The 14,831-nt window shown below is 48.2% G+C and overlaps 1 protein-coding gene across 1 annotated transcript in view; it reads right to left on the minus strand.

Moving 5' to 3' along the window:
* The window catches only part of DDX6 (DEAD-box helicase 6), a 16,833-nt gene that overhangs the window by 1,409 nt on the left and 593 nt on the right, over positions 1 to 14,831 (minus strand). Inside the window, exons 2-13 of the mRNA XM_015428053.1 lie at positions 13,430 to 13,891; positions 9,844 to 9,907; positions 8,315 to 8,419; positions 7,003 to 7,132; positions 6,207 to 6,353; positions 5,965 to 6,059; positions 5,508 to 5,630; positions 5,239 to 5,367; positions 3,924 to 4,040; positions 3,237 to 3,300; positions 2,415 to 2,516; positions 1,225 to 1,407 (exon numbers count right to left, since the gene is read on the minus strand). Coding sequence (XP_015283539.1) covers positions 1,232 to 1,407; positions 2,415 to 2,516; positions 3,237 to 3,300; positions 3,924 to 4,040; positions 5,239 to 5,367; positions 5,508 to 5,630; positions 5,965 to 6,059; positions 6,207 to 6,353; positions 7,003 to 7,132; positions 8,315 to 8,419; positions 9,844 to 9,907; positions 13,430 to 13,629 — 1,452 coding nt within the window. The 5' untranslated portion in view covers positions 13,630 to 13,891 and the 3' untranslated portion in view covers positions 1,225 to 1,231. The remainder of the gene's footprint in view (positions 1 to 1,224; positions 1,408 to 2,414; positions 2,517 to 3,236; positions 3,301 to 3,923; positions 4,041 to 5,238; positions 5,368 to 5,507; positions 5,631 to 5,964; positions 6,060 to 6,206; positions 6,354 to 7,002; positions 7,133 to 8,314; positions 8,420 to 9,843; positions 9,908 to 13,429; positions 13,892 to 14,831) is intronic.

The following is a 14,831-nucleotide window of genomic DNA, read 5'->3' on the forward strand; positions in this document are numbered from 1 at the left end:
CTGGTAACACGCCCACGTCACACTATGCTGTCGCCCAGACGTGACGTCCGCACGCTGGTCATGTAGCCAGGCGATGCTCTGGCAATGGGGCTGAAAATTCAATGGTACCATCGTGTTTTCAGCCCCATTGCTAGAGCATCGCCCGGCTACGTGCCTATGTCATGTCTGGGCAACAGCATAGTGCAGCGTGTGTGTTTCCCCCGCGGGAATGTTCCCGCGAAAGGACTGTCTGTCCCCCACCGATTCGCGGTAAGTACTTGGTAGCCCTAGAAGCACTCCATCTCTTGACCCTCGCCCCAGGATGGAAGGACACGAGGCGGCCACAGGCCCAGAAGGGGCCCCAGAGGACGCACCGCTGGCTGTCTCTGAAGCCCACGGAAGAGGAAGAGGAGCCTCCTCGTCAGCCTGCTGCCGTCCAGCTCTCCTGCCCACTCCTCCATGCCTCAGCCCAAAGTCCAGCTGGGCTTCTGTGTCCAGGCAAGGCCCTCGGAGGAGGCATGTGAATGGCAGCGATTGTGCTCAGGTGTAAGCGGCAACTACGCACTGCAGAATGACAGGCTTCCCTCAGCTGAGACGTCCTCTCCCCTCTAGGAGTGCCCCCCCCGGCCCATGACACCATGAGCAGAGGCATGAAGCACCTGCTGAGTCAGCCTCACCTGACCTCTGTGCACAGCTTCTTCCTCCTCCTCCTCCTACACGGGGCTCCCAGCGGTTCCCTCCTGCTCAGCTCCCCACATCCCAGCCCATTCAGTGCGCCCGTCTTCCCCTTACTCCTCCTCACTGCGCTAGCTCTGATCTCAGCCACCAACACAAACTCATCACGTGTGGCCCCTCTTTAGCCAGAGTTCTCTGCTTGCACTCAGGGGCCTTGAAGCCAAGACCAAGGAGGCCTCCGTGCTCCACCTGCCTAAGGTCCACGAGAAGCCACGGTGTTCCTAAAGACCAAGGTATAAACGCTTATCTGACCTCATAGGCACAAAAATCAGCAGCTAATGGGTGCAAAGTGCAAAGTGGTGGTGGTGGCAGAGCTCATTAGCAGCTAACAGCTGGCCAGTAACACAAACAGGTAAGGCAGCTGGTGCCCAGGAAAGAGAGAGAGAGAGACCGAAAGACAGGCAGAGAGACAGAGCACGAGCTCCTGCAGGAGCCTCCAGGGCTTCCCCCTTCAACTTGGCCCAAACCAGCCGCCTCCCCCCAAGTCTGGACTCCAGATAAGACACATACGCAGCAGTTAAGGTTTCTCCTCTTCTACGGGTTCACTATGGTATTCTGCCACATACAGGCTCTTGTCAATGTTACTGGGGATGGGCTTGATTTCTGTCCCCAGCTGCTCTTCAATACTTTTCAGGTTGAATCGATCATCGTAGGTGATCAAGTTGATGGCCAGGCCGAGGTGGCCAAACCGACCTTCAAGGGGAAAAAAATCAGCAAACGTGAGAAGGCTACAAGCAAGCTAAGAGCAGTATTTGCTCCTTGCAAGCAATGGGCGTGCAGCTCAACGAAAGCACCAAAGACAAAAGAAAGCGCTCCTTCCCGGTGACAGAAGCAGTTTCGAGTTTCACATCCCCAATTATGGTAGCATTGTCAACTTGTGTTTCATGTTACCCATCCCTCAGAGAGAAGGGTGCAGCACAAGCGGAGAAACTTTTGCATTTGGATCTCTGCCATAACGAGGAATATAGGCTTGCTTCGTGTGTTCAATCCAAAGGGGGCTGGCAGGTCACACAACAGAAACTCTTGTGACCTACAGTTGTGCAAGTTAACAGCCAAGCAGGAGCAGCAAAGCCCAAGGGCGCTCTTCACTGTGGGGAGTGACAGAGCCCAGAGGGCAGCCAGTGCCAGGGACGTGGGGAGGAGCCTGGAGAGCCCGCTCTGAGCAATCCTTGGCATGCACCCCCCCCCCCAAAGCAGAGGGGATGGTGTGGCCAGCACAGCCCTGCAAGGGCAGCCAGGCAATCACACCAGGGACAGGGACGGAGGGTCGAGAGGCTCCTCAGGAAGGAATGAGGGACTCCTCTGGGGTGTCAGTGAGCCACAGCAGCCAGTCTCTAGGGGGGAGGCTGGCTCCAGATCTTCCAACAGAACCACCTCCACTGTGCCTGCACTCAATTTCCTCCTCTTTGTCTTGCCCCCACCCAGCCACGCCCATTGCCCCAATGCCAGTTCACAATACAGCTGCTTGCTAAGAAGCCGCTGTGTCTGCAGCACATGAGCTTGGCTGGGGGTGGGCAGCTCATTCACCAGCTGAATCTCCGGTCTCTTCAGAGGACTGCATTTAAAGCCCACTGCTGCCTGACAGATTCCCGGCAATAGAATTCCACCATCTTGCTGAGCTGCCTGGATCAAACAGCCCCTCTCATCTGAAGGCTCACCAGCCGCCCAATTTGTCCTCCCTTGCAACGGAGCTTCCTTACCTGACCTGCCAATACGGTGGAGATATGTCTCTGCCAGCTTTGGAAAATCAAAGTTTATCACAACATTCACAGCTTGGATATCAATACCTCGGGTAAACAGATCTGAAAGTCAAGAACTCCAGTTTAGACCACTGGACAAAAACAGCAGGCAGGGTCCTCCACAACCCAAGTGCGGCAGGACAGCCGGTGGCTACACAACATACTTGTTGCATCACGTACCTCATCTGGCATTAAGCCTTTGCCTTAGCCAGTCAGAGGACAGATGTGTTAAAATGGTCACATTTTTAAGGATAAGCACTGTAGGTGGCCGTGGCAGATGCAGACGTCACCCCCTCCTGCCCTTCAATGGCCTTGTCGCCAGCCCAGGAGATCCAGAACTCCAAACAAGCCCACGCTTGGCAACGAAGAGGCACAAAAGCCGTTCAATTTACAACCCAAGCCTCTTTGTATTCACATTACCTCGTACTTGCCCCTTTCAGGACAGCCATTAAAACACAATCATTAAAAAACAAGCTGACACCACTAAAATAAGCCAGGGGATAACAGCATAAAGCCGCCAAAAATGATGTAGATAAAATGGCCAGAACCAGACCTTAAAATGTTTAGAAGAAAATCATCTTAGTTAAAAGCCCGGGTAAAAAGGAACATTTTGGCCTGGCATCTAAAAGAAAGCAAGGTAGGTGCCAGCTGAGCCTCACAGGCGAGAGCATTCCAAAGGGGAGGCGCCACCGCCACCACCAAAAAAGCCTTTTCTCTTTGGCCACTAAACAGCAAGTCTTAAGAAAGGAAATGCAATCCAGAGAAAGGACAAAGGAAACTTACCAGTGCAAACAAGATTGCGGCATAAGCCATTCCGGAAATCGTGGAACACTCGATTGCGGTGCTCCTGGAAAAGAAGAACAGTCGATTACTCCCTATGACACTCCTGTAGCGCAGAGTGACGGAGCCTTTCCTCTTTAGGCCCCTGTGGGCTCCAAGCCACACAGGTCTACTCAATGGAAGAATTGCGGACTGTCACGGTTTGAACAACTTAAGGAGAAGAGATTGGATTGATACCCCGCCCTTCACTCGGAGTCTCAGAGCGGCTTACAAACTCCTTTCCCTCCCCCTCCCCACAACAGACACCCTGGGAGGTGGGTGGGGCTGAGAGAGGACTGCCCTTGAGAGAACAGCTCTTAGCAGAACTACGGCTTGCCCAAGGTCATCCAGCCAGGTGCAAGTGGAGGAGTGGGGAATCAAACCCGGTTCTCCCAGATTAGAGTCCGCGCACTTAACCACAACACCAAACTGGCTCTCTGGTTTCTTTTGCTCTTCCTCCAGGACTCTACAAAAGAGCTGCATGGCCACTAGCAGCACAAAGCAAAGGCCCCCGTGGCAGATGACCACAGAATCAGCCACAAGGAGCAGCCACAGCAGCACTGTGGCTCCGATCCCCTTAAACGGCTCTGCCGTGATCTGGATGGAAGAAGGTGGTCAAGGCCACGTAAGTGCTGGGCACCTTGCACTGACCTGCCTCATCTTTGCATGAATGTAGAAGCACGAATACCCCAGCTGGGAGATTTTCTTGGCTAGCAGTTCAACCCGTTGGGAGGAGTTGCAGAAAATGATCGACTGGTTAATTTGAAGCTAAGCGGAAAAACAAAAAACATTTCAACTGTAATTGGTTCCCTGCCTTGAAATCTCAAACTAATATTTTCAGATATATATATAGGGATTATGTAGGGCAATACTATTCAAGTAGCTTATCTATAGCTTCTGGCTAAAGGTTCAGATAAGTTATCAACAATCTCCTGTGAACTGCAGATCACGCTCCTCCCCCACATCAACACAGGAAGTTTTATCTGAGAAACTTAACCTCGCATACATTCAAGTGGGTAGCTGTTTTTGTCTGAATCAATAGAGCAAAGTTTGAGTCCAGTGGGACCTTTAAGAAGAAGAGATTAGATTTATACCCTGCCCTTCACTACCCAAGGGAGTTTCAGAGCGGCTTACAAACTCCTTTCCCTTCCCCTCCCCACAACAAACACCCTGTGAGGTAGGTGGGGCTGAGAGAGCTCTGACAGAAACTGCTCTTTTTCAAGAACAGCTGTGCCAGAGCTATGGCTTGCCCAAGGTCACCCAGCCAGGTGCAAGTGGAGGAGTGGGTAATCAAACCCGGTTCTCCCAGATTAGAGTTCGTGCACTTAACCACTACACCAAACTGACTCTTTAAGACCAACAAAGTTGAATTCTAAGTATCAGCTTTTCTGTGCATGCACATTTCTTCATCTGCACATGAAAGCTTATACCCAGAATTAAACTTTGTTGGTCTTAAAGGTGACACTGGACTCAAACTTTGTTTTACTCAGTTACAGCAGGCCTTCTCTCTATCTTTCAGGATGGGAATGCAGGCAGAAAAAGAGCCTATCAGTGCCCATGTCCTGACCCTTCTTGCTCTGTCAAAGGAGGACATATGAAATATCATCATGTCTTTCCCCAAGTACAAAGCAGGCAGTTATGTACTAAATGGCAGAACTTTTGCCCAGAGCTTGAGAGTTATTTGGAGACATAACTCATATTAATGGGGACAGAAAACAGAAAATTACAGGAAATTTAACATCCAAAAGATATGAAGTATTGTGCTGTTTCATATTACTACTACATCCCCATACAGTGTCATGGACAGGCATCTTTTGGGAGGTTCCTGCTTTTTCATTTACACTCCTGTTCGCTAGATGAACTGACTTATTTAGTCCGTTGTTTAAGCACACAACTTCCCTCTCAGGTTCCATGCAAAGGAGAGAACATGAGGAGGATCAAGTGGAAACTAGACAACACTGCTTACCCTGGAGAATAATGTGTTGAGGCAATGTACTTTCTGGCGCTCAGTAACATAGGCATAGTACTGGGTAACTCCCTTCAGCGTCAGCTCCTCCATCAAGTTAATCTCATAGGGTTTCTGCAAGTGGGAATTCTGAAACAAGCGTTCCAAAGTTTAGGAAAACATGCAGCCTGCATTTGACTAGACATCCCACTGGCTGATTAAACAACATGGGCTTTTCCAGAAAAGCTGCCAGTAGCCCAGGATAACAAGGAGATCAGCACGGCACTTACCATAAACTTCTGTACACTTAGAGGGAAAGTGGCTGAGTATAGCAAGATCTGCCTATTCTTAGGTAGCGTGAGAATGATGTCCTCCATTATTTGAACAAAATCCTGGGACAACAACTTGTCTGCCTGCAATGAGAAATGGACAGGTTCAATATCAACGTGCTCTTCCAACTTCTGGAAACTTGCTTCAGTGCTGGTCCCAACAAGCCTCTTGGTTCTATAACCACCAGGCCACAATCCCAGCTTCAGCCTTAAAATATTCCTGTTAAACCTATTCCAGTTAAGAACGGGGAAACTACGCTGGTCACTTCCTCAAGCTATGCAGCAGCCCTCCCGATCAACAGAGGAAGGAACCTTTCGTGCAACGCACCATAACACAGGCCTCGTTTCAAACGGCACTTCAGACACCTGACTGAATGTCTGCATGAACCTGCACAGCCCCAACTGATGCCAGCATTACCTCATCTAGAACAATCATCTGGACATGGTCCACTTTTGCTACTCCTTTCTTGATAAGGTCCAGAATCCTCCCTGGTGTAGCTATCACCACATGTACTGTAAAAGGAAAAACACAGAGAAACTCCAACTTGAATTTGTGGGGATCTGGCACAGGGCAGAGTAGTAAAATCAAAGCCACCAGCTGGGGCTTTGACTGTCACTAGTGTTTTAGTGCCTAGTTCACAACCAGCCCAGAGGTCCTACCTGTATCGTCAAGCCTCATTATGTCATCACGCAGGTTGGTTCCTCCGGTGGTTGCCATCACTTTGGCCCCTCCCATGTGTTTGCTGACCTGGATGCAGATCTGACTGACCTGTAGGGCCAGCTCTCGTGTGGGAACGATCACCATTGCTAAGAAGAGGGGAGAATAGTCAGGGCGCTGCCTCTTGTGCTCAGCATGTGCCAACAACAGGTTTCCTTCAGAGTGGGAGTGGAAGATTTCCAGGAGGTCTACTGTCTGAACTCAAGGCTCGATGAAGGCTTAGAGAGATCTAGTTCAACGAAATCTCTTTGCTGACAGACAGTTATGCCTCCAAGAAACAGAGGATGGGGACAGTCAGAGCATCTGTTAGCACCCCCCTCCCTCCTGCCTTGCACCAGATGCATCCATTTGGCCATGGTTTGACAAGAAGAGCAGACCAAACTAATTCAGCAAGGTTCTTAACTAAACCAGGGTGTGTGTGTGTACAGTTACAGCAAGTCATCTGCTTCTCACCTCTGACCTCATTCCCCTTAAGGGGATGAGCAGCTTCACAATTCAAGCCTTCCATTCTTCCTTGCATTAAATGCCGCCCAAACAGAACCATTATCCTCCTTAAATGAGCAGATATCAAGAAGAAAGGGGTGTCCCTACACCAGCAGGGCTACGGCACCACAACCAACCCTGACTTTTACAGACATTTTTGTACTCCAATAAGCACAAAGTGGGAATCCATATTAGCAGGTAAGCAATTAGGGTATCTTGCACTTTTCACTGGAGAAGCATCTGAGTACCACTGACCTTGTATGTTGTCCTTCTTTAAGTCAAGTCGTTCAAGTAAGGGAATGAGGTAGGCACCACTCTTGCCAGTTCCGTTCTTTGCTCTTGCCAAGATGTCCCTCCCAGACAGAGCAATAGGAATGCTCTCCTCCTGAGAAGAAGCCACGAGGGTCAGCACAGTGCCCGCTGCAGCAACCACTCATCTCACAATGCCTACCAGTGGTGGGGGGACAGAAGGCTAATCCAAATGCAGCCACCTGTCCATTAGTCAAGCCACCGGCACCCTAACCCACTCTCTTCAATCTATTCTTAGCAACAACAGACTGTCACCAAAGCTAAGACATGGCTGTCACCAGCAGAATCAGAAAGTACAGTGGGGCTCTCACCCAGGCCGACAGCTACTGGGGGGGGCGGGGCGGCTCTTGGAGCAACGCCCCATCCTAAATTTTTCATGCTCCCTCCTGGCCTCTCCCTTTGAATACCGTACCTTCTCTCCCTGCGTCTGTATGTCAGGAAGGGAAGGTATGTCTCTTTAAATACCTTCCCTTGTCTTGTTGACACGTGCTGCCACTGCACCACAGCTCAGGGAGGGAAGGGGAGGTATTTAAACTTCAAATAACTTCCCCTTTCTCCCTCCTTGAATTGTGCCACGAAGGTGGCATGTGTCAGCAAGTGAAGGTACCTTCCCTTTTTTACTGGTGCATGCCGCCCCAACACAACTCAGCGAGTGAAGGGAAGGCATGCCTCTTTAAATGATAATCTAATTAGCAGTAATCTAATTAAGCTCCCAGCTCTCGGTGTTTGCACCCCCACCAAAGATTTACTGGCTACGTGCTTGCTCCCACCCACCTCAATAAGTTACCTGAGGGGTATCTTTTGGATCAGAGGATGCTGCCAGTCCATTTAAAGACAGTATAAGAAAAGGAAAGCTTGGTGGGCTGCAAACAGGCATTTAACAGAGAGCCTATTTTGACATTTTCATGAAACAGCAACACCAACAGCATATGCGGAAAAGCCAGATTCTGACAATGGTCTTCCCTGCTGCTGCCGGCTCTGAAACGTCTGTGGACTGCCCACAACACAGACATGGTGGGCTTCGTACCAACTCTGCGGCCCACCTGCCTCATACAGCACTGCCAACATCCGGAAGTCAGGAAAGAGCTCCCATTCTCTGAATGGCAGCTGGGTGACAACAGAGTCCAAGTGACAGCAACAGGGCCTACTCCACCACTTGGCTGCACCAGAGATCTAAAGCATTATGCCCCACGCTGCCCACTTCTGAGAGGCAGCAAAGCACTAAGCAAGCATATCACATAAGCCGCCACAAACCAACCTGAATAGGAGATGGCTTTTCCCAGCCCATTTCGAAAATTCCCATCAGCAGCTCCCGTTTCAGACAGTAATCTTCAAACTCATTTCCTTTAGTGGAAGTCACATCCTGAACCAGCAAAGCAGTACAGTTAGCCAGTGTTTCCCCCAAAAGCAGCAGCCTACGTGCAAGGCACTGCGTTTATATGACCGGCAGACAACCCTGAATGTAAGACAACCTCCCCCCTAAAAAGGTTATCCACAAAAAGTACACCCACACAAAGCTAAAGTTGACACACAAGCAAAGCGGGGCTGCCCGAGGGCCACACATCTGCTTTAAAGGGGTGCAAGAAATAAAGCAAGCCCTCTCGGGCACACACATCTTGGCCTCCGGCTCTGACCTGTAAGACATTAGTAGGCTGGCAGACACTGGTGAAAACAACAGATCTTTTGCCAAGCACTGAGGCCTTTCAAGTATTTATTTTATGTAATCAATACATTTCTATGCTGCCTTTCCACCACTTCAGAGTCCCCACACGTGGCAAACATTAAAATGTCAGACATTAAAAAGCATATAAAATACAAGCAAGCATATATAAATTTTTAAATAAATAAAATGTAATACAAACACTAAAACATACATCAAGGTGGGCAGCCTTGCTGGTCTGAAGCAATACAACAAAGTTAAGGGTCCAGCCGGGCACCTTTAAGACCAACAATTTTTTACTCAAGATGTGAGCTTTCGTGTGCGTGCACACTTTGCCAGACGATGAAACAGAATTCCATATCATAGCTGTATATATAGGGGTGGCTTGTTAAATTAGCATGCAAAATAGTGAAAGTATTTTTAAAAAAAACAGATCAAAAGAATGACACACTTGGTTTCTGGTAATCATCTGTTTCGGTTCAACTGGGGAAATTAACTCCATGTCTTTGTGAAACAAAATGTTATTACTGCTCTTAACAATTAAGAATGTAATTGAATAAGTAATGTAATTTGGAATGGCAGATTTAAATGTAGTTCTCTGTTTTGGGGACAAGGAAAATACTCTGCACAGCCAAGATGCTGTAAAGTTCACCTCCATGCTAGAAAGGAGATGGATGGGGGGGTCTAAGGACGGGACTCTCACAAATTAGGACACATCAATCTCCAGTTCTAACCTATTTATTACCTATGCTGTGTCCCCCTCCCCATGTTGGTCTTAAAGGTGTCACTGGACTCTTTAACTTTTGTTGTACTAAACATAGATAGGGAGGAGACTTAATAAGAGTTACTGATGGAACACCAACCCCCCCCCCCCCCCAGCCTTCATCGGCTGCACAGAAGACAACTCCCTGGGGAGGGAGTCCCAAACGTTTTGGTGCCACAATCAAGAAGGCCTTTTCTAGCCTCAGATGGTGGAGGAACCTGAGGCAAGACCTCTGAAGATTACCAGGGTGGTCAGGTAGGATCCTATGGGTGGTCCTTTAAAGTGCCCTTTCCCTCAAGGAGGTCAAAAGCGCAGCAAGTAGAATAAAACTACTCTGGATGCTTTACCCTTCATTGCTTCTTACCGAAGTTTTGATCCGCAGATCTTTTGGAGGAAGTTTCAAAGTCTTCTTCCAGTCATCGCCAGGTCTAAAGTAAGACAACAGTGTCGTGTCAGCCACTGAACTGCATTTTGCCACTGTGGAAGCTTTGCTCTGGAGTCCCCCATATTGCACAGATGCACCATTTTGCCAAGAATATCACAAAGCCAGAAAGAGAGGCCAGAGGGGAACACGATAGAAGCCATGCCAGTGTCTTTAAAGGGCAAAGCCACACCACAGATTTAAACACTTTTCTCAGACATTCCTTCCCCTCCCACACAAACTATAGATACCACAGAAGATCTCCACACATTCACCAAACTACAGTTTCCAGAGTCCTTTGGGTAAGCCATTGTGGGGTTAAAATAGAAAGCTTGTGGAGTAGACATATCACAGAAGGTCCTTATGCCAGGTATTGAGACACTTATAAACTGGACAGAATGAGCATCATCTGGCAAGCCATACTGGCAATTTTCATATGGCTATGAGCAGGATTCCTACATGGCCTCCCTAAAGAATACCAAGGTGGTAAGCTAAAAAACAGCCTGTTTTAAGACAACCCCAGCCAAATACACCAAAGCAAGGTCAAGAGAAATCACCCAAAGGTGCAGACACAACACTTATACCTGTATATACTGCAAGTCCAGTTAGTACAGCCCATCATGGCTACTATTAACAGAGACTGCCTACTTGTTGAGTCTAATACAGTCCTAATTAAAAGAGGGCTTTGTCACAGCTCACCCAAAAGATGATGTTAATAGCTCACCCAAACGATGATCTTATTTCCAGATTCCCATTAATTGGGGAATTATACACCCTTATCCAATTTTCCCTTTCAAGCCAAGATGATTGACCAACATTAAGATAACCAGTTCCAAATATTTGTTGTAGATTTTCCGGGCTGTATGGCTGTGGTCTTGACATTGTAGGACCTGCTGTTTTGCCAGCAGCTGTGACTGGCATCCTCAGAGGTATAACACAGAAAGATGGAGTACTCTTTCTGTCAAGGTGAGAAGAAAAGTGGTAGGCAGGTAATTTATATCTACTCAGGAAGGTGGAGTAGGGCTGAGTCATTATCTTGTACGAGTTCCCCAGGCTGTGACGTACTAATTGAGGAACCCCTACAAGGTTCACTCTACACTCTTAGTCACTCAGCCATTTCATGTTTTAACCTGGGTCCGAGACTCAGAACTCTGAGCATGAGATTTCTGTGGTGAATGTCAATGTCAAAAGTAGGTTTGCAGCTTAGAGAGCTAATTTTTAAAGCATGTTTTTATTTTAAGTTTTAAAAAATATCTTTGTGTTTGTGTCTTTTATAAAGTTAATATCTCCACTACCTGGCATTACAGTTTATGACACACATGGCCCGGCCCGACAAGGTCTCATTTATGTCAGATCCAGCCCTTGTAACAAATGAGTTCGACACACCTGGTCTAAAAGGATGTCTGCATGGTTAAGGACACCAGGTCAAGGCAACCATAAAAGACAAAGTTTTCTTTTTTATCACTTCCCATAAAGCACTAGGCATTTACCTTGGGGCGCTGCTGGACCCAGGCCTTCTGCTGGATAAACAGGCGGCAGCAGGGGTCAGGGTGCCCTTTATCAGTTTAGGCTGGTGAGACAGCTGTGGCTCCTCTTGGAATTGTGGTGCACTGCCCTGAACATCTAGATTAGATTACTCCCTGTGTTCTACATGGGGCTGCCCACGAAGGCTGTCCAGATGCTGCAGTTGCTATGGAATGCTGTGGCCAGAACGCTGACTGGAGTGGGCCCCAGGGACCCTGCCATTAGAGCAGGGGTATCCAAACTTGCTTAACGCAACAGCCACAGAATAAATGTCAGATGTTTGAGAGCCGCAAGACATGAACAAATATAACACACACGGTTTTATTGAAAAACATGTAAATTTGCTTTTTATTAACATTAAAATTAGACTGTGTGAAAGAGCTGCATGCGGCTCTCGAGCTGCAGTTTGGCCACCCCTGCACTAGACTCTTATTCCATCTCTCTGGCTCCCAATTTGCTTCTGGGCCCAATTCAACGTACCTTTAAAGCCCTGTAGGGCTTGGGGTCACCACACCTCCAGTAATGCCTTCTCCCAACTGAACCTACCCATCCATTCCAATCGTCTTTGGAGGCCCTGCTTCAGGTGCCCCCCCCCCCCAAAAGCTAGATGGTGGCAACTCAAAAAGGGTCTTTTCGGTTGTGGTGCCAAAACTTTGGAGCTGCCTCTCAAGGGAGATTCACCCCGTCTGACTCACTCCGTGGGCAAGGACTTCTTTATTTCATTTGCTACCCCCAGTAAGTCCTTGTGGGCCCTTCTCCCCACCTGTGTGTGTTACTCGGATGTGTAGATGGTCTTATTCTACTGTTAAATATTTACATACATATTTTAAATGCTATTTTAATGTCCATCTCCATAGGAACCCTATTCGTGTGGGAAAGTAGCATATTAACATTTAAATAAATGAGAGAATTATTAAATGTACTGAGACACAAGGTCAACTGAGGAAAAATCAGCATAGCTTCTGCCATGGGAATTCCTCCCTCACCAAGCTCTTGAGAGTTCTTTGAGCAGGTTAACAAGCCTGTAGATGACAACCCAGAGTAGACATTATATATTTGGACTTCCAAAAGGCCTTTGGCACGGTACCTCACCAAAGACTCCTGAGTAAGCCTAGATGTCATGGGGTAAGAGAACAGGTTCTTTTGTGGATTAAAAACTGGTTTAACTACAGGAAGCACCGAGCAGGAATAAAAGGACAGTTCTCATGATGGAAGGAAGCAAGCCCATTTAGCTAACTCCTGTATCTCAAAAACAAGATGGGAAAAGTACAAAGGAGAGCAACCAAGATGACTGAGGGGTTGGAGTACCTTTCCAATAAGGAACAGCTAGAGTGAAGATTTCTCAATCTACGTAAAAGACAGCTAAGGAGAAACATGACAGAAGTTTATAAAATTATGCATGGGATGAAGAAAGTGGATAGAGGGAGCTTTTTCTCTCTCTTCTGTAATTTTGGACTGAGGGGGGCACTCGAAGCTGATGGGATAAAGACAAAAGGAAATACCTCTTCGCTCAACAATTAAATAAACAGTGGAATTCACTTCCAGTGGACATACTGTTGACATCAAGCACAGAGAGTTTTAAAAGGAGGTTAGATAATTCATGCAGGAGGAGTCTATCAATGGATACCACACATGGTTACCAAATGGATCCTCCATCTACAGAGGCAGCAAACACCTGAATTCCAGTGTTTGGAAGGAGCAGCAGCAGAGGGCCTCAGTCTAGTCTCCATGCCTTGTTTGCCTGGCCCAGCACCAAGGTGATACCCCCACTGCTTGAAACAGGATGCTGAACTAGACGGACCACTGGTCTGATCCAGCAGGCTCTCACCACCAGAAAGCAATGACAATGTAGATAAAATAAGGTGCCAATTAATGCCTGGCATCAAACACTGCTCTTGTCCTAAACTAAGGCCACAAGAAAAAGTATTCTCACCAAGGAATCAGAAACCCGGTGACCATTATTTAAGTACCACCCTGTATAACAAGGCTTCATACAAGTACTTACTTGAGAGTGGAGGGCATACCCTGGGCTTGCTGCTGAGTGCCATTGTTGATTGTGTTGGGATGTTTCAGCTGGTTTATCTGCTGCTGAGCCTGTGTTCCCCCGCCTCCTGGACCACTGCTGGGTTTTACTGGGCCCCTCAACTGTCCATTTTGACTGGAGAGACCCATTATAACAGGGTTCTCTGTTCTGGCCGTACTCATGTTCTGCTTTATAAAGATGTCTTTCTTGACTTCAAAACTTTGAAAAGTGAGTACAGAAACTGTAATAACAGTTTATTAGGCTCTCCAAGATGAAGAGATAAATAATGTCTTGCTCAATATATGAGTCTTATTGCAATGCAGGCAAGCACCGGTAAAGTCACTCAGAAGCAAAGCAGTCACTTGCGCTGATGCACTGCGGAACAACTCCTTCAAAAAGGTCTTCTAGCAAACTGGAGTTCTATCCAAAATCACTCAGTTCAGTCTGAAAAGACAAGCAACAGTGTTATATGCAGGAATTCCTTGGGGCAATCACCTGTTCAGGTGAGGTAAAGGCTGCCCACACTGGCAGAATGTAACACAGGTCAGGATTCAGGACCAGTGTTCCCTCTAAGCTGAGTCAGTGTGAGCTAGCTCAGTTTTTCAGCCTCCGGCTCACACATTTTTGCCTTAGCTCTGGAAGGATGGCCCCAGAGCAAACTAATTGATGCAGTAGCCAAATTGCTTGCTCACGACTTAAATGCCGGTAGCTCAGAAAGTAGAATTTTTGCTCCCAAGACTCCAGAGCTTAGAGGAAGCATTGGTCAGGACATCCACTTGATGAACAAGGGCCAAAACCCTCCATCTCTGCGGGGGAAAGTGCCAAAGGTCATCGCTCTCCACCGACCCTGGCAATGAAAAGAGACATTTTGGTAAACGTCACCACTCAGGAACTAACCAGAAACTGTGATGATTCCCTGCTTAATCTAAGACCTCTTCACCAAGGGACAATGTTTTGGCTTGCTGCTCCCAAGTCACCAAAACAAAACTACGCCAGTTTGGTCTTCTTGCTGTTTTCTTACCATTCCTCAACGACTACACAGAAGGGCTGAACAGGGGACAGTTTGTTCGGCACTGCAGGGCGCCCTAAGTATGAGACTGGGGCAAGATCCCTCCCCGCCCCTGCCCCAACTTGGACGGGACGGCGCCCTTCCCACTAGGAGGGCCTCTTCTGACCCACACGTAAGCTCCCAAAAGGAGGTTCCCCGAGGGCAAGCTGGACTTTCAGGCGGTGGACCTCTTTGCAGCTAGGCCGAGAGGCTCGCCCCACACATCTGCCTTCTGCTCCCGCAGGGGTGCCTGGGCGCGAGGGCCGAGGAGGCTCGCTCGTCCCAAACCCGGGCCTCCCGCAAGGCGAATCCTGCTGCCGCCGCCCCCCACCCCAC

The sequence above is a fragment of the Gekko japonicus genome, unplaced genomic scaffold (assembly GCF_001447785.1).
Source record: "Gekko japonicus isolate JY-2015 unplaced genomic scaffold, Gekko_japonicus_V1.1 scaffold1031, whole genome shotgun sequence".
Classification (NCBI taxonomy): domain Eukaryota; kingdom Metazoa; phylum Chordata; class Lepidosauria; order Squamata; family Gekkonidae; genus Gekko; species Gekko japonicus.